This window comes from Perca fluviatilis, chromosome 19 (genome assembly GCF_010015445.1).
Source record: "Perca fluviatilis chromosome 19, GENO_Pfluv_1.0, whole genome shotgun sequence".
NCBI lineage: Eukaryota > Metazoa > Chordata > Actinopteri > Perciformes > Percidae > Perca > Perca fluviatilis.
In genome coordinates, this window is record NC_053130.1 from 19,228,771 (window position 1) to 19,252,741 (window position 23,971).

At 39.2% G+C, this 23,971-nt stretch overlaps 1 protein-coding gene and 1 non-coding gene across 3 annotated transcripts; one reads left to right on the forward strand and one right to left on the reverse strand.

Moving 5' to 3' along the window:
* Nucleotides 1–3,056: 3,056 nt before the first annotated feature.
* On the reverse strand, nucleotides 3,057–3,128 carry trnaw-cca. Its single transcript has one exon. It is a non-coding gene; the product is annotated as a tRNA-Trp (tRNA).
* Nucleotides 3,129–9,672: 6,544 nt separating this feature from the next.
* fbxo9 (F-box protein 9) lies at nucleotides 9,673–17,802 on the forward strand. Of its 2 annotated transcripts, XM_039783460.1 has the most exons (14): nucleotides 9,673–9,844; nucleotides 11,080–11,217; nucleotides 12,927–12,998; nucleotides 13,350–13,481; nucleotides 13,595–13,652; nucleotides 14,046–14,145; nucleotides 14,482–14,609; nucleotides 14,918–15,032; nucleotides 15,244–15,362; nucleotides 15,988–16,078; nucleotides 16,167–16,262; nucleotides 16,380–16,473; nucleotides 17,265–17,419; nucleotides 17,492–17,802. In XM_039783460.1, exons 1-14 carry the CDS (start codon nucleotides 9,809–9,811, stop codon nucleotides 17,598–17,600), a joined length of 1,443 nt encoding a protein of 480 aa, XP_039639394.1. In that variant the 5' UTR covers nucleotides 9,673–9,808; the 3' UTR covers nucleotides 17,601–17,802. The 2 variants fall into 2 exon arrangements, with proteins under 2 accessions (XP_039639394.1, XP_039639395.1); XM_039783461.1 differs by lacking the exon at nucleotides 9,673–9,844 and having other exon boundaries at nucleotides 11,147–11,322; nucleotides 17,492–17,800.
* The last annotated feature ends 6,169 nt before the right edge of the window (nucleotides 17,803–23,971 follow it).

Consider the following 23,971-nt stretch of genomic DNA (forward strand, 5'->3'; position numbering starts at 1 on the left):
AAATTACATAAAAAAAACGAGAACGATTTTTTTTGGGGGGCAAAGCAAAACCGGAAGTATCCCCCTATGTATGCTCTTGTATAGCATTCTTCTTCTCTGTTCAAATATCTGTCTTGTGCGTTCATTAGGCTCGTTCGAGATGAACTGCGCCTCGCCTGTAAAATAGACGAGAGCAGGCGGCAGCAGCCGGGGGCGGTGACAGAAATCCGCTCTCAAATCGGACAGTTTTCCAGCCGCTTGCAGCAGCCTTCAGGCTGAACAGGAAGTGACAGAAACACTGTGGTCCAATTCCGATTTAATAAAATGTTATCAGACCATATATAAGCTCCTACACAGTCTCCAGTTGATTTTATTATTATGACCTATTCAAAATTCTCTACATGCGATCTGTTGCTGATTTTAATTAACACCACGCTGTAGATGATCTGTAATATGAACAGATTTAGTCTCTCTGACTTCTAAACATCACTATCAGCCTCACAACATGTGTTCTATACAGAATAAACTTTTAAATCAGACAAATCACAGTTAAAATCCCTCCAATTGAAAATCAATAAAAAGTTTATATAAAACGTCATCATGTTGAGTCGATTCTGATCGGGTACTGACACCGGCGTTTCCCAGCATGCACTGGGTCCGCCTGTGTCCGCCTGGCTCTTGCAGTTGGTGAAAACAGAGAATTTCTAATAAGGGGAGAACTTCCACTCTCGGGAAAATTCTGGGTTGGTACAATGGGGCTTAATAGGGAGTGAGATAGGGAGTGAACAGGCTCTCCATAGACAGGCTCTGGTGAAAAGCAAAAGCAACTGCGCTACCTGCGTCTCATGCTGCGTTCATGCCACCTCGGACTGGCTTTCCGACTGGCAGCGTTCACATGGTCGGGATGCGTGTTCTTCTTCTGTTATATTGGCGTTTGGCATAACAACTTTTTGCATGACTGCCACCAACGGTTGGCCGTAGCCTAGAGCATCAGGTGTGTGAAAACATGGAGGCCACAATAACAAAAAGATTTTCTGCTGTTTTCTTATGCGAGCATCCAAACAGCACATCGCCAGGTTTTTTTTGTGTTATCTGCAGGACAACGAACGGGAAAAGACACGGATAATGTGTTGTTTTTTTATGCATAGGCCTATTTATGAATAATTTTAAACATGTTATGTCTGTGCATGTTTCTTGGCAGAGGCATTTGTCCACAATAAACAGTTTATTATCATTGAAATATGTTCAGTGAACCAAAGTCGCCTCCATCAAACGTCAGTTGTCAACAACGCGTCACCAACTGGGGAACTCGGTTATCAAAAGGCTCGTTCAAGATGAGCCAGATCTGCGCAGATCTGCGCAGAATCGATCACCGGCGATCGCCGCCCGTTGCATGCCGGTTAGATTTGTGTCCGACTTGATCCCGACTTGCTCTGACGTCATGCACACGTGGGCAACGATAATCTCACGAGACCAAGGCGGCCGCAGTTCTGAGACGCAGGTAGCGCAGTTGCTTTTCACCAACTGCAAGAGCCAGGCGGACGCAGGCGGACCCAGGGCATGCTGGGAAACGCCGGTCTCTCAGCTGATCGAACAGCTGATTGGTTCAGAATCGACTCAACATGACGACGTTTTATATAAACTTTTCATTGATTTTGAATCGGAGGGATTTTAACTGCTATTTGTCTGATTTAAAGGCTTATTCTGTACAGAACACCTGTTGTGTGGCTGATAGTTATGTTTAGAAGTCAGAGAGACTAAATCTGTTCAGGTTACGGATCATCTACAGTCTGTTGTTAATTAAAATCAGCAACAGATCGCATGTAGAGCATTCTGACAGCTACTCTGTCATAATAAAATCAACTGGAGACTGTGTAGGAGCTGATATATGGGTCTGATAACATTTTATTAAATCGGAATTCGGACCACAGTGTTTGTGTCACTTCCTGTTGAGCCTGAAGGCTGCTGTCAGCTGCTGGAATCAGCTGGAAAACTGTCCGATTTGAGAGCGGACTTTTGTCACCGCCCCCTGCTGCTGCCGCCTGCTCTCGTCTACTTTACAGGCGAGGCGCACTTCATCTTGAACGAGCCTAAAATCCAGCCCGAGTTTCCCACCTCTGATTCCCACAGGAAGTTACGTGAATGGTGACGTTTTCACTCGTCCATGAACGCACGGCAAGATCCCGACCATGTGAACGCTGCCAGTCGGAAAAACAACGTAACCATGGGGGCGGTGCCTGTTATTCCGAGATGGCATGAACGCAGCATTAAACTCATAGACTGTTAATACTAACATTTACAACTAGGCCTATATACAACAACTTAAACATTTACAACTACCGGTATATACAACAACTTAAACATTTACAATTATATACAACAACTTAAACATTTACAACTAATATTCAACAAGACCAACAACAGAACAACAACAAGCGGCCGTCAGCTACAGCTGCCGGTGCTGCTGCTGCTTCAAGACTGCAGACAGAAGAAGAAAGTTTAGGTTAGACCAGTGGTAATCCAATCTGTCCTGTAAGATGATAATTGTATCTAATGTATCTAAAACAGTTGCAGTATATTTAATATTGTATCAAGAAGGTAAATAAAATGTACTTAATGTACTAGTAATGTACTTTATTATGGAACTGACCATAATAAAGTACATTAAGTTAATTTAATTTACCTTCTTGACTGTGTATGGGTGTTTACCAATGGTGTTGTTAAATGACTTTTCATATGTTGGTTACAGCATTACAGTAGTTTAAGGATAATTGCTAGCTGGTAACTTTGAAGTATGTTATTTGTCTTAATAGTCATAGAAACAAAAAACTTTCTTTTATGTAATAAAATAATAATTCACCTACTAAACACTACTTGCTTAACTGATCACTAACCAGTTGTTGTTTTTAACGTGCTAGTAAGGATTGTGAATTGAATTGCTAGTCCAGTCATTTCATTGCCCAGTAATTCAGAGACCATTTTCCAGTTCTTGATGTGATAAAATCTCCAACATGTGATCAAGACACCACCCTATCCTGTCTGACCATTGGCCAATGGAGATGGAGAAACAGAAACATTGACCCTGACGTGATTTGAACACGCAACCTTCTGATCTGGAGTCAGACGCGCTACCGTTGCGCCACAGAGTCTGAAATCTTGTTTACCAAACTGGTGACAAGTCCAACACTGGGGGGAGACATTGATTAAAAATATTGTAGTAGTCAGTTTAAAGGTGAGTTATAAAGGCTATTTTCAGGTTCATACTTGTGTTTTGCATTTCTTCCAGGACATGTTTATATACTTTGATATTCAAAAGACACTTTATTTTTCATATACGGCCCATGGGTGCAGCACCTGTACTCTCTGTTGTAGAGCTGTCTCTTCAAAATCCTTCCTAAAAAGCCCAGTCTGCTCTCATTGGTCAGTGTTTCCAGGTCTCTGCATCATTGGCATCTGAAGCTTTCAAACCAAAAACTAAACAACCAGACAAGTTCCAGCAGGAATGTGATCTGAAATTGGGGAGAAATGAACATTATGTGTGTCTACCACCAGTCTAGACGTTGTACTGCCCTCTACTGTTTAATATGCGGCTACAAGCTCTCCTCTGCCTTCCTGCACTAAATCCAGATGGGTCACCAAAGAAGCTTTATAAAGCCCTGAAGGTAAGTTATGGTTAACATGTCTCCAACAAATCCACCAATTAACCATAATGTTAAAGATTCAGTAGCCTATATAAAAATGGTAGGGAAGATAAATTAGGTATTTTCTCCATATCTCTTAGGAAGTTGTGCCAGATTGTGCTCTATTTTCTGCCATGTGTGACAGCAGTACGACTGCGGTCCAGTCGGGTGCCAGATTTCCACCAGCAGTCAGGGAGAGCAGGATGCGCATGGAGAGGAACCAAATGTGTTCGGCAGTTTAGCTCAGCCCCGCAGTGAGCATGGTAGCACTCTAAACTGTCTAAAGTGCACAGCACTTTATGATACATTCATTACTCTGAGACCTGATCAAGTGGTAGAACTAGAGAGAAACACCAGAAAGCAAAGTAGAGAACCACTATGGCATGATGCGCGCAAGCTGCACATAACAGCAAGCACAGCCAACAAAGTGCCTCAGCGTGAGACAACTGACCCAGATAAGTTTCTTGCTGAACACCTGTATCCAAGGTTCCAGGGGAGTCGGGCCATGGTATGGGAAGGAAAGTGAGGGACTTGCAAAGGAGCATATTAAAGAGAGGGGCTGCACAGTGATTGACAAATGGTTGGTGGTGTGTGCAGGAGACCCATGGCTGGCAGCTAGCCCTGATGGTATCATTGATAATAAGCTACTAGAAATAAAATGCCCCATCACCCTCAGTGCATGCACATCCATTAATGATGCATTCACTGCTAAAAACCAAGACATCAGAGTGGAAGACGGGCAGTACATTATGAACCCAAAAGGCCCCAAAGGCTACTATAGTCAGGTACAGTTATGCACTGTCTCAGGCTACAAACAGCCAGTCTTGTTATTTGGACCCCACTACAACACCTGGAGCTTGATGTGCCTTATGACAATGACTTTGCCATCACATATATGCAAAGGCTACGTAGCTTCTACTTTAAACACATGCTGCCAAAAGTTGTGGATGAATTTTAGAGGGAAGACTGCAGTTGAGCAACAACTACACGGAAATGTTCTCAAAAGCAGCTCATTAGTGCAGAATCAGAATCAGAAAATTATTTATTGCCAAGTCACACTTATAATGTATTTGCCTTGGTGGTTGGTGCAAACATAAACATATTTAACACCGATATGAAATAAACAGTAAATACAGAAACAAATATGTACAATATAACTGATAGATGTATTTTAAGTACAACAATTTGATAACTGTTTAACACTGAGAAAAAAGAGGCTGTATGAATTAGTGCAGGATGTGCAAATGTTTATGATATATAGATCTCATGTGTTGTTTGAATGATACAGACAATTAGTTATATTCAGAAAGCCTGGGAGAAGAGGAAAAAAGCTTTTTATCGAGATGATCTGTAGATGAGGATTTGTTGTTTGTATATACTGTGTGTGTGTGTGTATATATATGTGTGTATGTATATATTTGTATTCATGTATTTCTCTGAATGATTTGTATATGCGACTGGAAGACGTTTGCTAAATAAGTTTGTGTTTGTTAAACTAACTAACTATAGAATCAGTCCAACATGGCAGGGCCTGTTTTTTTCTGAAATTCATCAATCAATCAATACATTTTTATTGCTAGTTGTTGGTGTTCATTACTGAATCTATACTGTATTACTGACTTAGCGTTACGGGGAGGTCATATAGTAGCGATGAATGTAGTAACGAACGTAATAATCAGTCCTGCTTTATTTAGGTACCAGTGGTTTCCCCAGATTTGAAAGCGCTGCACAAACAGTCAATAGTTTGTCTATTGTGCAAAGACTGTTATCGTTTCTCCGTTTGATCATGCTGACTGGCAGGGTGTTCCGCAAAATTCTGTAACACTTCATTCTTCCTATGGCCCTTTCCACGTGGATTCTCACTTGTAACATTTTTCTAGAGTGTGTCACCTCTAATCCTGTCAGTTGTTTTCTTCCCTTTGTAGATGCTGGTACGTGGAGACGGACACATTTGGTCTCGATCAGCCATTACGTGGTCTCCTTGTTCAAGGTCAATCAACCCAGAATTCTTTGTTATAACCTTGTCACTAGCACGACCCCCCCAGACTCTTGATAAAAATGTAATAGCCCCTGTTGGACTAATGCCAATTAGGAACTTCACAGTATTATGTGACTTGTAGTGGGAGTAGGTGATTGCTCGTGTTTGCAAACTAGTTGGCCTCTCAATGAAGACTTCACTACAGTCTATTATACATCTGACATGTTGGAAAACTGTAGTCTTGAAAAGGGTGGGTAGATTCCTTCTGATATCTTTTCTGGATGGCCACCGGACAAGGCATTGGAACTCTTTAGCCATTACCTCGAGCCATTCATGGAAGATGTAGGAGACAGTTCCACAACTCACTCTGAAGCGAAAAGCTAGGTCTTGATGAGTTAAGCCTAGACGAAGCTTCATTAGGACCACAAGAAACTTCTCAGGATGGGTAAGTATGGTTGATGATGCATTCCATTTTGTTGTCAGGTAAGTGAGAAGGGTGAAAAACACAGAGGCAGATGGTAGACCGGTGTAAAAATGAGTGTGTTTGTCATCATTTAAAATAAAATCGGACTTGCTACCAGACATATAATCTTGTAGGTGTTTTTCTTGAGATTCCAGTTTCTTCTCCAGTAAAGCCAGTTTTCTCTTCAATTCAGTGTTTTCATTTTGTAGCTGGTCAATGTCTGCCATTGACAGATCTGTACCCACCACAGCAGCGCATTCCTCTTCATGGTCAACATGGCTGACCTCAATGGAAGGTGAATCGATGGACACAACTAGAGATTGTCTACCCTGGCTTCTCTGGTACCTCTCCAACTTCTGGGAACCATGGATGTCTTCTTTGTGTGCAAATATTGATGGAACATAATCTGGGTGACATAGGTCCACTGATGGTGCACCTAAAATAAAACAAGTGACAGAAACAGTTAGTGTTGACAATACTGTACATTGCTGAGCATCATACATTCCTGGCGTAATCCATATACATGTACTGTACATCCCTGTGTACATGTTCATTCCTGTGTAAAAAGTGCACTCTTTTTATGATAAAACCATGATCACATGAGACACAAACTGGGTCTAGAGGGCAGCATACTGGATAAATTAAATTACTGTAACTTTAGGTTATTTATTTGTATAGCGTATATTGATGGAAAAACAATGTTGCTCTTATGTTTTGGGTAATCTTTCTTAGGTTACCACAACAGAAAATACTTGGGTAATGTAACGCTGTCAAGTAATTGGAAACGGGTGTCACAATACTAGTCAAAATGTAGCTAAAGCTGTCAACTAACGTTACAACACTGGCACCATAGCATTGATCTAACGTTACAGTTTAGCTAGGTAGCTACAATCAATTTAGTGAAGTAATTTAGAACTATTGCAGTTTTTTTTTTTACTGGCAGCTAGCTATCACTTAACATGAGTTTGTTAGCTGAAACGAAGTCCTTGAACTCTTGCCTGGCTGCCAAGCCTCTCTTCGCACAGCGGTGATCCATGCTCGCTGTCTCCCCTCTTCTTTAGGAAACCGAAACATTTTTATTTTGGAGATTGCGTTTGTTCCTGAGGTCAGGTTGCACCCATAGAATATACAGTCTATGCTTAAACTGAAGCAAATGGTCCGCCCAAACCTGTTTTATTCTGTCTATTGCAGGGATCTTCAACGGGGGGTCCGAGACCCCCAGGGGGTCCTCAGAGTCACTCCAGGGGGGCCTCCAAATTATTTTTAATTTTTGAAAGTTTTTAAAAAAATTAAAAAGTCTAATATGATTCCAACATATTATTAGCAAATATAAATCCACTGATGGTACTCTTACTGGCCAGTAAGTAATGTAGTCACAAAGGTAGCCATCCACAGATACAGTTCATCCCAAAGGATTGACTGTTTCACATTTGTTTCACATTTAAGGGTTAACATTAAAACATGATTTATAAAATCATGCCAACAATTATTAGGCTATTTGAATAGCTTAATATTCTATGCAACAAAGGTATCTATAAATGCTTTAGGCTGCCCTAAAAGTTATTGTAGGACCAGATTAATATGCAACTTCATTTTATACAATATATGTAGTATATACTGATCCGTCTCTCTTTCAATTAAGGGGTCCTTGGCTTAAAAAAACGTTGGTCTATTGTCCAAACATGTTTTTAAGGACCCGTGTACACGAACACACGCACACCAGTGGTGGAGGAAATGATCAGACGAAATACCACAATGGAGAAATACCTTCTGCGTTGCAAAATGTACTTAGGCCTGAGTAAAATCATTGACTGTTAATATACAGTCTATGAGTAAAACTAAACAAATAGAAGTAAAATGTACTTAGTAATCCAAAGTCAAAGATCGAAGAAGATGAGGAAGATCGAAGATCTTTCACTGTTAAACATAGCCTATTAGGTCCTTATTAGATCCTTAACTAAAATATTCCATATAGTGGGGTGGCATAGCTAACCCATTGTTCATTTTGTGATAAAAGCACCAAAATTGGGACTATAGCACAATATATTTAGAAGATATATGGATATTGGGCCACTGCAGATTATTTTAATGACCATATAATGACCATGGCTGACAGTGGTTACTGGCAATCGCCATGTTTTCAACCCTACAAATATGATTTACATACAATTTTAAGTGACAAATTTGTTTTTTTTACAATGAAAGTGATTAATAAATTTCAAAAGATAAATGCAACAATGTATAGTTATATCTGGATTAAACCCTAGCAAGTACAGTTAACATATTAACATGTAACACTTTTCAGTGAATGTACTGAAGCCATTAACTATGCTACTTAAAGGTCCCATGACATGGTGCTCTTTGGATGCTTATATAGACCTTAGTGGTCCCCTAATACTGTATCTGAAGTCTCTTTCCCGAAATTCAGCCTTGGTGTAGAATTACAGCCACTAGAGCCAGTCCCACAATGAGCTTTCCTTAGTATGTGCCATTTCTGTGTCTGTAGCTATTGAGGAGGAGAGAGGGGGGGGGGGGGCAAGGTGGAGGGTGGGGGTGTGGCCTTGACCAACTGCCACTTTGCTTGTTTGAAAGCCATGATGTCTCTCTCTTATGGGTGGGCCAAATTCTCTGGGCGGGCAAAGCAGAGAAAGGGGAGGTAACCTTGCTCCTTATGACCTCATAAGGAGCAGATTCCAGATCAGCCCATCTGAGCTTTCATTTCCTCAAAGGCAGAGCAGGATAGCCAGGGCTCGGTTTACACCTATCGCCATTTCTAGCCACTGGGGGATCATAGGCAGGCTGGGGGAATGCATATTAATGTTAAAAAACCTCATAAAGTGAAATTTTCATTTCATGACCTTATAGTCAGCTGGCACATTCTCACAGAAGCAGAGGCCTGTGCACTGATGTGCAGCCTTCTTGCACCTGCAGCGCTTTCTGCGGCCATTTTTGCAGCCACAAGAGATAAGCTTATGGCATGATTTTGATGCTTGTGGCAATATCGTCCAGTGGAGCTGTACATTACTTCTGGCTTCACCCACCCCCAGTCAGTTGGTGATGGCAGCACAGGGTCTGGTATCAGTCTCGTTCCCCAGATGTGAGCACCCTCTTGACATGTTCCACCAGAGCAGCACGGGTAGGTGGGATTTGCTGCATGTGTGTTTCTGTGGAAAGAGCTTCCCTCTTGCAAGGTTCACCTTGGTGCAGGTACTGGTTCTGTCAAAAATAATATGACAAACCTCTCAATAATGTTCATTGCATCATCTGGGATCTCCTTTGGTGCATTTGCCAGCATCAGTTGTGCATCTGTCAGTCCGGCAGTGACTTCCATGTTGATGCTGCGTTCTTTCCATGTCCAGCAAAGACGGATACAGTGTTGCAACCTGTCAAAGCATGAAACATTGGAAGAGCACATGCCATCTCTGGTCCAAGGCATGCAGCTATTTGGTGGGCTGCCAGGTAGCGAAAGCTCTTGCCAGTTCCGAATGCTACCCACAGTTCACATCTAGCTGGTAGTTGACTTATGGCAAACACAGCTAAGACCACAACATCGGAGTCAACAGTACGAATGAGCAGCTGTTGGTGGCCATGCTGTGCAGCGTTTGATATATGCAGTAGCATACGACCATCAGCTTGATGACAATAATTCCAGTGATGTATAATTAATAGAAACAAGGGGAAACAGCCTACTTGTGAAGCTGAGCAGCTATGGAGCTACCACACCCAGATAGAAGACTCAACACCGTAACTATGAAGCTGATTAGATTCTGTGATTAGGAATGACACCGTATATGTCACATTTAGATAGCTTTACCAACAATTGTGTAAAGTATTTAGATATGGTCACACGTTTTGATAGCAGTAACACAGTGTGTAGGTCTGTTTGTAGAGTACCGATATGTATACTTCACCTGTCAATTTGGTCAACTCAGAATGGGTAACAGATTTTGGAGTACCTGTCACATGACTGATGTATTACCACAAATAAACTACTTAAATGCTACTGGCACAGAAATGTAAATTCAATTCTGTTTTGGCTACTGTCATTATGGGGGAATTATTTAATGTGTTTCACTGATTTGTTTGGTAGCCTACAATATTTAACCCAAATATTTTTATTAGAGCTGAAACAATTACTCCTTTGACAGGAAAATAACCATTTTGATAATCAATCTAATAAACTAAATACTTTTTCAAGCAACAATGTCAACATGTGTTGGTTCCAGCTTCTCAAATGCAAGCTACTTTTACTCTATTTTACATAATTTAAAATAGAATATATTTTGCCTTCGGATTGTTGCCTTGTTGTCAAAACAAGACACCTGAAGATGAATTAAGAATAATAATTGGCAGATTAATGCATAATGAAAATAATTGTTAGTTGCAGTCCCACTTTTAATACTAGGCTACTAGCCTACTACTACTGCTACTGCTACTACTACTATACTACTACTACTTTAAATAATAATGTAACATATAAAAAGTCCGCTTTAGCTTTACAATTTTAACCTTCTAGGAACCTTCAGGGATTGTTCCCTACAAGTTGTATAAAGGTTTTAAAGAAATAACCTTCTGGGAATGTTCCTAGAACCAGTAGCTAGCCTACTGGGAACGTTCTTAAAATGTTATTTCAAGGGCCAGGGCTTGTGTGTGTGTTGTTGCTGTGTTGAGTGTGTTTCTGTATAGGCCTAGCTTTTTTAATATCAACTGGCATTATGTTTCCCTGCCAGTCTCATTTGTTTGCATCAACATTTTTGTTGGTTAAACTAAATTCATCTCTGTTAAATAATTCCTTGTTGATTCCTCTTGTGTGCTTATTTTGTTTGCTGTGGTCTCAGAGCCGGACCATAATTATCTATTAATAGGCTATTCATTCCAGCTTTTATTTTATTAGACATTATTCTATTTTTTATATATTTTTTTAGAATATTACTTCATTTATTTAACCATTTATTTATGTATGTATTCCTGATAAATAGGTCATTTTCGTCCTCCATAAAAGAGCCAACCTGCAGCTAGTCTGCTCTCCCTGTTTTTCAACTTCGCCACACTTCCTGACTTCCTGTGTCACTGAATCTCCGGGTCACTCAGCGGAATGGCTGCGTTCCTGCGAGCCCGTAAATATGTCCGTTGTGTTGTTCGTTTCTCCGACCGTGAACTGTAAACGCTAGTGTTAACCGCTTGTGACGATAAAAAGGAGACCTACCAGACAAGCTGCCATGGTGGGTCACCGTGCTTTTACCATTTATTCAAATAGAAAGGTGTTAGCTAGCTAGCTGACGTAGCTAACGTCACAGTTCCTTAACTTAGCAGCAGTAGTTGCTGCGCTGCACGACGTGTCACTTCAGGGTTGACCTGTTACCAAACACTAACATGTTTGTGACCAGAATTTACCGACAAGTCCTTTTTAGCTAAATTAACGACATATTGGCATGAGATGAGTAACAGTTAACTTAGATTAATTCTCTTAGTCCAAGGGCGGAGCCAGACATTGTAAACATTAGGGGCTCAGCCCAAACCTGGGGGGTCCGGGGCCATCCTCCCCCGGGGGAAATGTAGCTCCCATTTAATGTTACAGCTATTTGATAATAGAATGTCAATAAAGCTATACATCATTTGGGGAAAACATGATATATGCCATCTAGGGATGTAATGGTATGAACATTTAACCTCACAGTTCTAGTGACCAAAATTATCACGGATTTTGGTATTATTGCGGTATTTTTAAAAGTGTGTTCAATATGTTCAGAAAGCACTGATAGGCCTACACAAGCTGAAATAGTTTTACAAGTGTAACCGTGTTTATTATATTACGAAAATATAGGCAAAACCTTATCAAAAGTGTAACTATTAACATCAAGTGAACAAGGGTTCAGCATGTAAACAGCTTATTTATCAGGAACATTTCCAGTAGTGCAGGTTTAAATTATACAAATCCTAACATTCAAGCTAAGACATAAAGAACAATATGTAAACAAATAAAAGAAACACCATTAATTATATACTGTTTTCTTCATCATCAAAATTAAAATGTAAAACTTTACACATGAACACTTAAAAGTAAACCTTAAATAAATAAGACAAAAGTGTATTATGCATTTAAAATAAATAGCCACTATAAACTGCACGTTCTGCAGACAGGATAGCTATCTTCAATCAACTGTCCTTCGGCATTCTTATAATAACCAAAATATGCCCATGCTTCAGACTTAGTCCTCTTAAGAGGTCTGATAAATGTCCTGAGCGCTGTCATCTCCTCCTTCCACCATGATTCCAACTTCAAGAAAAGCACGTTGTAGGCTACGGAGTGCGCCTGGGCGGCAACTTCAGGAGACTCTGATGAAGCTGGGAAGGATTAAACACAGGGTTTCCACACCGTGATAATAATGATATTCTAAATGAAAACGGTAATTGTTATCGTCAACATTTTTATCGTAGTTTACCGTTAAACCGGTAATCGTTATATCCCTATTGCCAAGGAAAAATATTGTCCCGTAGAGTCTACATCCTATTTTGTGTCCGTTCTCCGACTGTCTTCATCATTCTGAACCTAACAAAAACCATTAGGTTTTAGGGATTCTCAAAATTAATGTTGATTTACTAATCTATTTATTCACTATCGTTTTGTTATCGTCACCTGTTTTTAAAAGAATTAGGTCAACTTCAGTGTGGGCGAGGCCAAAATAACTGTTTAGGCCGATGTCACCTAGGAAGCCAGTCATCTACAAGAACCCGCACACCCAAAAACTAAACCGCTCTAACCAGTTTTAAGGACAGTTGGATCCTGTGGTGAATGTAAGTAATACTTCACTTCTTCCTTGTACAGGCTGAAGAAAATACAGATGTGGCAGGTATGATTGAGGATGAAGATGAAGGTTCAGATGACCCAAACCTTCAGGTATGAAATCTGCTATGGACATACACTAAATGATTTATTTTATATACTGCATATTTTACAGAATACTGAGCCAAGTCATATTATTTAAGTTAAGCACAACAAGCACCCCTTATTAACTCCAATCAAAAACCATCTTTTTTCTTTTCTCCATATGGTGTAGTTTTGTGATTTGTTTGGAAAAAAGGTCAAATGAAGAAAAACCTCAATATTCTAAATTTCGGCAGCCATGTAGAAGTTTGATATACTCTATTTCACATGGTTCCTAGTTCTTCCTATTATTATAGTAAGACTGAGAACAAAGAAACTCAGGATTTTTTTTTGGCACTTAATAACTTTGTCATTGAATTGTAGCTGGAGCTCAATGCGTTCAGAGCTCAGTGGATGTCTGAGCTCAAGCCGAGCTCTGGAGCAAGTGGATTAAGTGGCCGACTGCTGCGAGCTAAAGGTCTAAAGAGGACACAAGATATTGCCAGGGAGGAGAAAGTGAGTTGTGAAATGATTTCTCCAGGTTGTGATGTGCTATTGCAGACATAGTGCTTTAACTGAAATGTACTGAAATGTGTGTTGAATGACTAACATGAGTCTTCTTCCCTCAGGCCACAGAGCTGTTCTTGAGAGCTGTTCAGGAAGAGCAGAATGGAGCCGTTTATGAGGGTACGTATGTTTGCTATATGGTGATCAAAATCACTAGTGAAAGGATGGAAGGTAAATGTTAATCACAACAAGCTAATTCTTAAGGAACTGACAGAAATGTCACAATTCATTTACAGGGTAAGCTTGTGGGAAATGCTACATTATATCAGATTGTTTTTTAATAAAACTGGCATTTCTAACCATCAATCATTATCTTAAATTAACATGCGAATAATTTCAACAGTTCAGATGTCATTGCTGTTGACAGTAATTGAGCGTGTTTAATCCACCCAAATAGTTTTGTATTAGTATGTAATAGACTTTTGAGAAACAAAATCAGCTGATTGCACTGGTTGAGCACCTCAAATTTATTTTCTTGTAAATGTGTCATTTGATGTCTTTCTTTACTTGCAGCTATCAAGTTCTATCGCATGGCTGTGCAGCTTGTACCTGACATTGAGTTTAAAATCAACTACAGCCGTCCTGCTGATGCAGACCGAGTTGGAGGAAACTAGTAAGCTGCTTTTCATTTTTGGATATGGGCAGACCTAGATTGATAAACAAAATCCTAAGTTAATTAACAACACCAAGAACAAGTTAATTAAGCATCTTTGTCTCTGTGATAATCAAAGTATAGTACATTTGTCAGCTAGATTTATGGCTGAGAGAGAGAGAGAGACGTAATTAACTTCCCTATTAACTAAAGGGTTACCCTATTAAAACTAGTAATCTTTTAGTTACAATGAGTGGAGAAACCGTTGTGAGTGGGACATGGAGCCAGGATTGATGCATTCACACCAACAGCAAACACCGGTCCTTGCTGATGTCTGACCATGTGTATTTATTGCAGCGTGGAGGACAATAATGTTGATGAGATAGAGGATCTACTTGCCTACTTTGAGCAGCAGCTCAATGTGGAAAGCTCATTTCCAAAGATCTGCACTCCTGAGTTGGATTTGACTCAGATGCACATTTCAGGTAAAAATCTTCTTTTTTTTAAGATAATTTTTTGGGGCATTTTAGGCCTGTTATTTTTGACAGGACAGCTGAAGACATGAAAGCGGAGAGAGAAGGGGGAATGACCTGCAGCAAAGGGCTGCAGGTCGGAGTGGAACCTGCGGCCGCTGCGTCGAGGAGTAAACCTCTATATATGGACACACGCTCTACCAACTGAGCTACCCGGGTGCCCGATCTGTTCTCTTTTTTTAGTTTGTAAATATGCCTTAGAGTCATTATCAGCTTGTATTTATTGTAACTAATTTGTTTCCTGTTTTATTTGACTGCAGCCTTGCCACGGGAAATCATGATGTACATATTCCGTTGGGTCGTGTCGAGTGATCTTGACATGCGAGCCCTGGAGCAGCTCTCTCTGGTTTGCCGGGGGTTTTACATCTGTGCAAGGTCAGCCCCTCTGTCATAACAGATCAGATGTGTGACAACTTGTCTGTCAACTGCTGCTTTCCTCAGGTTTTACCTCTCAAAATTGCTGATTTGGAATCGGGCAATTGGGGATTTCACATTGTTGCTGCATAATAGATAAACTAATTAATAGCCAGTTCTATGTGCATGGTTAACAAAATCTTAATTTTTTTCACTATTTATTTCTCTCCAGGGACCCTGAGATTTGGCATTTAGCCTGTTTAAGAGTGTGGGGACGGAACTGCACCAAACTTGTACCCTTCAAATCCTGGAGGGAGATGTTCCTGCGAAGGCCTCGTGTGCGTTATGATGGTAATTAGGTATTTCATCAGTTACACATTTGGGATGCTATGTCAGAGTTTATGGGACCAGTCTTGATATCTTTTATTTTGGAACCCATATCAACAAAAGATTTTACACATACACATACCTGCTCTTAACATGCAGCACAGTGTTGCCCCCTGCAGTGGGAGGAGGGCTACAGCAACGTTACTGGATCAGCTGGAGCATTTCAATCAGTCACTGCAGAAATCTGAAAATGTTTACTTTAAAAACTTTAGAAATGTCATACCACTGGGCTTACTGTGTGTTTGGGTTCAATACTGGAAAACACAAAATGTAGTGTGAAATTGCAAATGCATTGGTTTGGGGTTTTGTGATTCTTTACCACACATGTAGATATAATAATGATTATTTATTTTAAAAAAGTCACAGATTCAAGCTTTAGTTTATGCACAACACACAAGTTCAAAAGCCAAATGTTTTAAATAGCCAATTGGCTAAAAATAATATTGGACCGATCTTGATGTTGCTTCTGAAAGTTAATACTGGCCAATAAGGCTGCCAGTGTACCAGTAAATCAGTTTTCTATTATTAGTCAACTAAACATCCAATGAAGATGTTTAACTGGATGTTGACCTTTCTATTATTTTCACAGGTGTTTATATCAGCAAGACCTCATACATTCGTCAAGGAGAGGAATCGTTGGATGGATTTTACAGGGCTTGGCATCACGTTGAGTACTACAGGTAGATGTTTGACTTACTTTTTTTTTTTTTTTAAATGTATTGTGAGTCGTGTAGATGTCACGGCTAACTGTTGACGTTGTTATCGCAGGTACCTCCGGTTCTTCCCTAGTGGCCAAGTCGTCATGCTGACCACCCCTGAGGAGCCTCTGGCCGTTGTTCCTCGCTTGCGTACAAAGAACATCAGGTAAACCTTCTGTTTTATACAAACTCAGCAAGAATGGACATCACAACATCAAAAACAATTTCACAGATTTGAGTGTCAGCTCTTTTCATGATTGTTGAATTTTGTTTCGTTTTACAGAATGGATTCTGTTATGCTCGGCCATTTCCGTCTGTCGCAGGAGACGGACAATCAAACCAAAGTTTTTGCTGTGGTCTGCAAGAAAAAGGAGGAGGTGAGAATAAGTTCATAGGGTGAAGAGAAAGAAATATAATGTAGGAAAGTGTGTGTGGCCATTGTGATCCTTTAATGCACTACAGATGGGGTTTTGTGTAAAGTGACATTTTAACAAAGCCACCAGGCATTTTTTTTCTACTAATGCTAGTTCTGAAATGAGAACATACCGTATTTAATTATTTGGTAATGGTTTTTTTTCCAAAGTTAAAGAATGTGTAAATCAAATACAAATGAATTACTTAATTATGGAACCCCATTTCCCCCAGGAAAAGAAAAATACGATTAAAAGTAACGAAAAAAACCAAATACTTTCTACGACTTACAGTACTATCTCATACTCATAATTTAGATTTTTAGGATTTTATTCAAAGTAATTATAAAACCAGGGAGTTATAACCTTTATACTCCTTTTTACTTTCTGACATTTAGAAAATATTTCTCTGAGCTTCTATCTGTGAACTTGCATGGTTGTACAGTATTCTCATCCTACTTTTGTACTGTAAATGTGCCAATAATACATATATTAAGTGTTGTCCAGGTTTATGTAGAAGGTTATGTGAGACAACTAACCTGGACCAGGTGGATTTATTAATGTACTACTTTATTTTTAACCTAACATGCATTGGGGGCTGATGACAAAAGAAACAAGTATTTTACTCATCACAGTAGTGTTACTGAAATTGAAATATGAATTGTTGCACTACTCCTTAACTAGAAATGTCATAGTAGCAGGTTTCTAATTAACACATGAACGCTCACCTGCACTGTAAATTCCAAATTTCTTAACAGAAAGCGACCGAGTTTCAAAGGAATCGGTTCTGCAGGCGGAACCCAGCTCCAGAGGCTGAGCACAGCTTCCATGTGGGACTGCATCTGTCCTCTGGGGGGCGTCAGATGTTCAGTAAGCTCGAGTGGATTCACCACTCCTGCCACATCAATTACAAGTAAGAGTACCAGTAGTAGTGGAAAAGATATTTCCATATTTGTTTCAAAAATGACATTAATTCTGTTTTTAGGCTGACTGGGGAAACGGTCATCACAGCGTTTGACGTGGACAGCAAGTACACACCCTTCTTCTTTGCCCGTGTGAAGAGTTACACTGCTTTCTCAGAGCAGCCTCTTTAAGCTTGGAGACAGCAAAAGTTCATCCACCATTTTAACAACCTGCATACTGCTCTGCTTTTTTAATTTGTGCTGCAGCTCGTTCACGGTGTTAAAGGTCCTATGACATGCTGCTTTTTGGATGCTTTTATATAGGCCTCAGTGGTCCCCTAATACTATATCTGAAGTCTCTTTCCCGAAATTCAGCCTTGGTGCAGAATTACAGCCACTAGAGCCAGTCCCACAATGAGCTTTCCTTAGTATGTGCCATTTCTGTGTCTGTAGTTTTAAATGCTATTAAGGAGGAGAGGGGGGGGGGCAAGGTGGAGGGTGGGGGTGTGGCCTTGACCAAGCCATGATGTCTCTCTCTCATGGATGGGCCAAATTCTCTGGGCGGGCAAAGCAGAGAAAGGGGAGGTAACTTTGCTCCTTATGACATCATAAAGGGAAGATTCCAGATTGGACCATCTGAGCTTTAATTTTCTCAAAGGCAGAGCAGGATACCCAGGACTCGGTTTACACCTATCACCATTTCTAGTCACTGGGGGACCATAGGCAGGCTGGGGGAACTCATATTAATGTTAAAAAACCTCCATAAAGTGACATTTTCATGCCATCGGACCTTTTTAATATATGAACCCTCCTATGTCCTACATGCAAACACTTTATGTTTCAGATTTACATAATAGAATACTACTTATTTTCTGATTTCAGAAATTCTGATAATGTACTGAAAGCTAAAATAATTAGCAACCTTTCCCACCTGTTCCTAGCAATGAATGTTCATACTGTGTTTGTGTCATGGTGCACTTTCTCCCTCAAATAAACAGTGGTGTACAGAATATACTCTTATAGTTTTAATTGTTTTAACTGAAGGACTTGTATTGACAAATACTACATAGAAGAGAACTGGGTAAATGTTCCAAAACTAAAATAGCATCCTCAGTGTAGTGATGTCTAACTGGTTTTTTTCGAACAATTCTTCAGCAATCACTCATGGCTATAGGTAAAAATGATACATCATGGTAAAATGATAGAGATTGTTTTGCACAACTTCCGTGAAAAGACATTGCAAATCCAGTCCATACTTCTACAGTACATCATTTGTCTTGCTGAGGACACACGGGTATAATCCACATATTACACTTTCTGGGAACCAAGCACGGACAGATCAAACAGGATTTGCAGAGAAAAATAATAATGAATGTGAAAGTTGAATTGGATTAGGCTCAAATGATTTGTGGCTTGTTGGTTTTTCAAAGATATTCTAAAGGAAATATAGTCTGTTGCAAGTTCTTAATGAAAATGGCAAGTCTATTGCTGCTTTTGTATCGGGTGATAAGAAAAGGACAACTTAATTTTGTAATTTGAGATAAAGTTTGAGTTCATTTTCACAATTTTCATCTGTCACAAAGCTGAAGCAGTTACATTGCAGCACTGAAGGTTAATTGTTCCACCCAACTAAACGTAACAACATTGCAATTTTCAAATTGAAATGCATTCAAATAGGGGAATTTAGAAATAAATGGTCATCCACTGAATAATGCAATGCTCAAATTACAGAAATTCATGATTCATCTCTCCTCATGTTAGCATGATTATTATTTGTATGATTATTTAAATCCGATTAAGGTTTTCTTTATCACCAGAGGTTTAGGTGCTCTACCTTTGAAGAAACCTCATCACTGTGAGGAAGTCATAGTTGTTTTTTGCTTACACTGACATACAGTACGATCAGTGGAAGAATAATGAAATCAACCGATTATGTACTTAAAGCCTTGTGAAAATTGCACCCAGGAGCAGTTTTAAAGTGAATCACTTGAAAGTCAAGAGCAGTCTTTGGTTTGCCTCGGGCCCTCGCCACTCTGGGCACCATTAGCTAGTCTATTCCTAAGAAATGTTTTCTTTATTAGTTTATATCCATGACGTTCCACTTCTGGGATTGCTCCGGTGCCCCTCGGAAATTCCGCCGAAGGACCTTTTTGGCTGGATGTCCGTTACCTTCCGCTTTCTTTGTGTTGGAATACTAAACTCCGGTGGATTTATGAGGACTGTGGTTAACTATGGATTATGGTAAATCCAGACAGCTAGCTAGACTATCTGTCCAATCTGAGTTTTCTGTTGCACAACTAAAACAACTTTGAACGTACACCTGTTCCACCAAAACAGGTTCCTTCCCGAGGCTATTTTGCAGAGGCACCGGGGGCTCTGTCCGGCGATTGTGATTGGTTTATAGAAATGCCAATAAACCAGAGCACGTTTTTCTCCCATCCCGGAATGCTGGGTGGACTAGCCAGACCCTCCTCTACAGCACTGTGGAGGAAGACCTGGCAATGCCAGACTACTTTGTTATTGACGCACATCGAACACAATATTGATGTTTATATCTTAGATTGATGAAAGAGTTCAACATGTTGGGAAATGCACTTATTCACTTTCTTTCAGTGAGTCAGATGAGAACATTGATACCACTCCCTTATGTCTCTACATTAAGTATGAAGCTACAGCCAGCAGCCGCTTAGCTAAGCATAAAGTCTGGGAACAGAGGGAAACTTCTAGCCTGACTCTTTCGCAAGGTCACAAAATCTGCCTACCAGGACTTCCTAACATCATAGCTCCTTTGACACAATGTGGTTTGGGGTTTTACATGGGTTTATGTGCTGGACTATTTTTCATTTATTATCAAACTTATTTAACTAAACCTGATCCACATCAGGTTATCTAATTTTAGTATTATAACCAGGAATATTTTTAATCATTAAAACGCTCACAAAGAGTTGGGAGCTGATATCAGGATTAAGAACAAAAGCTGTGCAGGTTAACGACGCTTCGTCATGTTTGCTCACAACATCCTCGCTAACTTTAACCTCAATCCACGGAGAGCACTTATGGATGGCCCAAGAATAAAGAAAAACCGACAAAGGAGACAAAACACATTCTTAATATTACAGGCTTGATTGAATGGCTGAAAATCCAAAAATATTAAATTTGTCCTCTTTAAACCTTTTCCTTCATAATTTTTAATACACACAATAAGCTGAAACTAAACAGATTTTTGCAAATGAGATAACGGTTTATCATTTTATTCACCTAAGAGTTTTGTTTCCTCTCATATCTTTATTATCATTTGGTAAATTATTTGTTGATACTTTGGTTCAAAAAGCTTCTCTAATCTACTGTATATTACTTTAATAAAGCATAGCTGTTATAGTGTATCTTGTTTATTCGATCCAGTTTCTAACCTTTCAAAATCTACGATGACAATGCTAACATGCTGATGTTCAGCAGGTCTAATGTTTACCATGTTCACCATCTTAGATTAGCATGTTAGCATAAACCAACCGACGGTTACACTTTAACTTTAACTTTTCTACATAAGACTGACATGACACTGTCATGAACGTGTCATAAAACATTATAAACAAGTCATAAACGTTTATGACATAACTCTTTTTTAGTAAGTGTCATTCGGTTTTGTCATGACACGTTATGGTTAGGGTTAGGGTCAGGGTTCATGTGTCATGACAGTGTCATGTGAGTGTCATGTATTCATGACAGTGTCATGTCACTCTTATGTAGAAAACTTAAAGTAAAGTGTTACCGAATAAAATTCAAAAATAATTATAAGGCTCAGTGAACATTCAACTCTGTTGCTGAACATATATTGTTTGTCTTCAAGCTACATTATTTATAACATTTACATCATTTTCATGAAAGGAAAACAAGAAGGTTTAAAATGTCAGTTTGATTTTAATGTGTTACAGTAAGTAAAGCATGAGTCACAACATGTTAACCCAGATTTACCCCAGATTTCAGAAAATATATTTATTTTAATAGTCTATAAAATGTATGTAATATATCATTACATACCTATATGCTTCCTTGGCCTTTACCAATTGGGGTTTATTTATGCTAATCAGGCCCTTTAATTATATAAACCCTGTTACCTTCATCGCTATCACCTTGCACAAAGGAAGCCCTGTAACAGGGATGGCATGTTGCTGGAAATTAATTAACTATTAATGAAATTGCTGAGACGATATGGCTCATGCATGTTAAACAGGTTTCCTGTTGTTGGCAGATATTTGCAGACCAGATTCATCAAGCAGACACAATGTAGCCATTGTATGTATTATTCCGAATTTAACAATAATTTCTGATGCAGGGAAGGTGAATCTAGGTCACCTTTACATTTGAGCAACATGTAATGCTCATTCAGTGGTTAAGGCCATACAGTAGCTCGTTAAATTGATTCAGCATGGTAGAGCAGCGCAGCAGTGCTCCACAGCGAGGGAATCAGACTTGAAGAGTTTATAATTCAAACATCCTTGTACCTTTTGCCTGCTATACCAGCATTTAGGCCCCTGGCAATGGTTTAGGTTAATAAAAAAGAAAATAACATTAAGGAACACAAATAGTTAAATCCCTACAACCTTTCTCCACCAACAATTCTCATGTGACTTTTTGTTTTCACTTTAAGAAACCACATTAATGTGGTAAAATGAGAATAGTTTTTGGAAAAAGAATAGTTCACAATTTTAGGAAATATGCTTGTTTGCTTTCTTGCATAGAGCTGGGAAGATTGATCTTATATCTGTATGCTAAATATAAGGCTAGTTATCTTGGCCAGTTAGCTTAGCATAAAGACTGGAAACAAGGGCTCTGTCCAAAGGTAACACAATCTAAAGTGAGCTTTAGAGGTGCTGGTACAGTAGGTGGGTTTTGTTACCTTTAGACAGAGCCAGGCTAGCTACAAGAAAGCGTACAAGCTAATCTCCCAAATATTCCTTTAATATAGGATAGACATCACTGTTGCACTTAGTATGTGTCAATTGTTAGGCATGATAGTTTAGGATATTTGATATTTTCAAAAACATAAAGAGTCAGGCACAGGATTTGAGCTGGAAGTTTGACACATATTAGTCTAAAAAGGACCAACATGAATCTGGTGATAGCATATTGAAAAGGTTCAAAATGCTACATTATAAAACAAATCAACTGGTCCAGAAGGCACCCTATTTATGTAAAGACTCAAAAATAAAAAATAAACTATATATTATTTGAGAAAACAAACTTTTGATCATATTACATAATCTTCAGTAAATTAGGTTTACCCAGTTGACATGGAATTGTAGATGTTTACGTTTCCATTTTTTTCCTGAGCATTAAAAGGACTTCTCACAACAACCAGGCAAAACCTATGAGTTGAGGAAGATGTGACAATCAAAAGCTCTCGAGCATCTACCAAATGGACACTGTGTTTTTTTAAGGTCAATAATGACTATATAAAAACTTTATCCGAATACAACACACTTGAGTGTTTAACATTAATATTATACAGTATGATAATATTCACTTGATACCGAATAAGCAGCTGTACTGCAGACCTAATGGGTGTTGCCTTATTTAATTAATTTCAATGAATTCCAATTGCATTTATTGGATAGAGCTACAGTAAAATAGCACAACGTGAGAGGAAACAGATTTTTATAACATGGGGGATGTTAAGTTTATATTGTGCTCATAAAACACAACAACTGCCCTCCAACATTATGTCTTAAACTGGTTTAAATATGGACAGTACACTATGCTTTGGTTATGCTTTGGTTAGATGGCTAAATATTCCAAATTAGAGACCCTTCACCTCTGCAAATGTACGGCAAAAAATTTGCTGTTACAACCTGTCAATAAAAATGCATTAAAGTATTACACAGGGCAAAATTCAGGATTATGCAACGGCACAGGTAGGAGTAAGTTAAAGCAAGACATAAGATGCAAGCTCTAGTTTCACATTAAGGACCATAGCAAGCCTATGTTATTTTAGCTGACCCTTAGGTTGTTGGAACAGAAACGTCATTGAGTGTGACGAAACCCTCATCTGCCAACACACTCACTTGAGCTTTCATCTTTGGCTCTTTTGTGGGTAAAGCATCATGGAATGAGTCAAAACTGGTGTGTTTTTGCTGGTACCAAGAAAGACATATTTTTGCTTTGAAGTGAATTTCCTCTAGAGGAGGGGTCTTCAACGTTTTGTTTTTAAGCCAAGGACCCTTTAACTGAGAGAAAGATAGAGCAGGGAACCCCTATTGCATATATTGTATAAAATTAAGTTGCATAATAAACTGGGCCTACAGTAACGTGTAGGGCGGCCTAAAGTCTTCATACATACCTTTTTTGCATATATTACTAAGCTATTAAAATAGCCTAATAAGTGTTGGCGTGATTTTATAAATCATGTTTTAATGTTAAACATACATGTGGCACAGTGAATCCTTAAAATTAACTGTATCTGTTGATGACCTTAGTGACTACCTTACCTATAGGCCAGTAAGCCTATCATCAGAGGGGATTTATATTTGCTAATAATATGTTAGATTCATGTTAAGAATTTTTCA

What these genes read in the sequence shown, in the direction of transcription:
- fbxo9 (XM_039783460.1), top strand. Translation starts at nt 9,809, where the DNA reads ATGGAGCTACCACACCCAGATAGAAGACTCAACACC. An exon ending in GGGTTTTACATCTGTGCAAG is followed by an intron (nt 15,033 to 15,243) that starts GTCAGCCCCTCT and finishes ATTTCTCTCCAG; the next exon opens with GGACCCTGAGATTTGGCATT. An exon ending in TCCTGCCACATCAATTACAA is followed by an intron (nt 17,420 to 17,491) that starts GTAAGAGTACCA and finishes TTCTGTTTTTAG; the next exon opens with GCTGACTGGGGAAACGGTCA.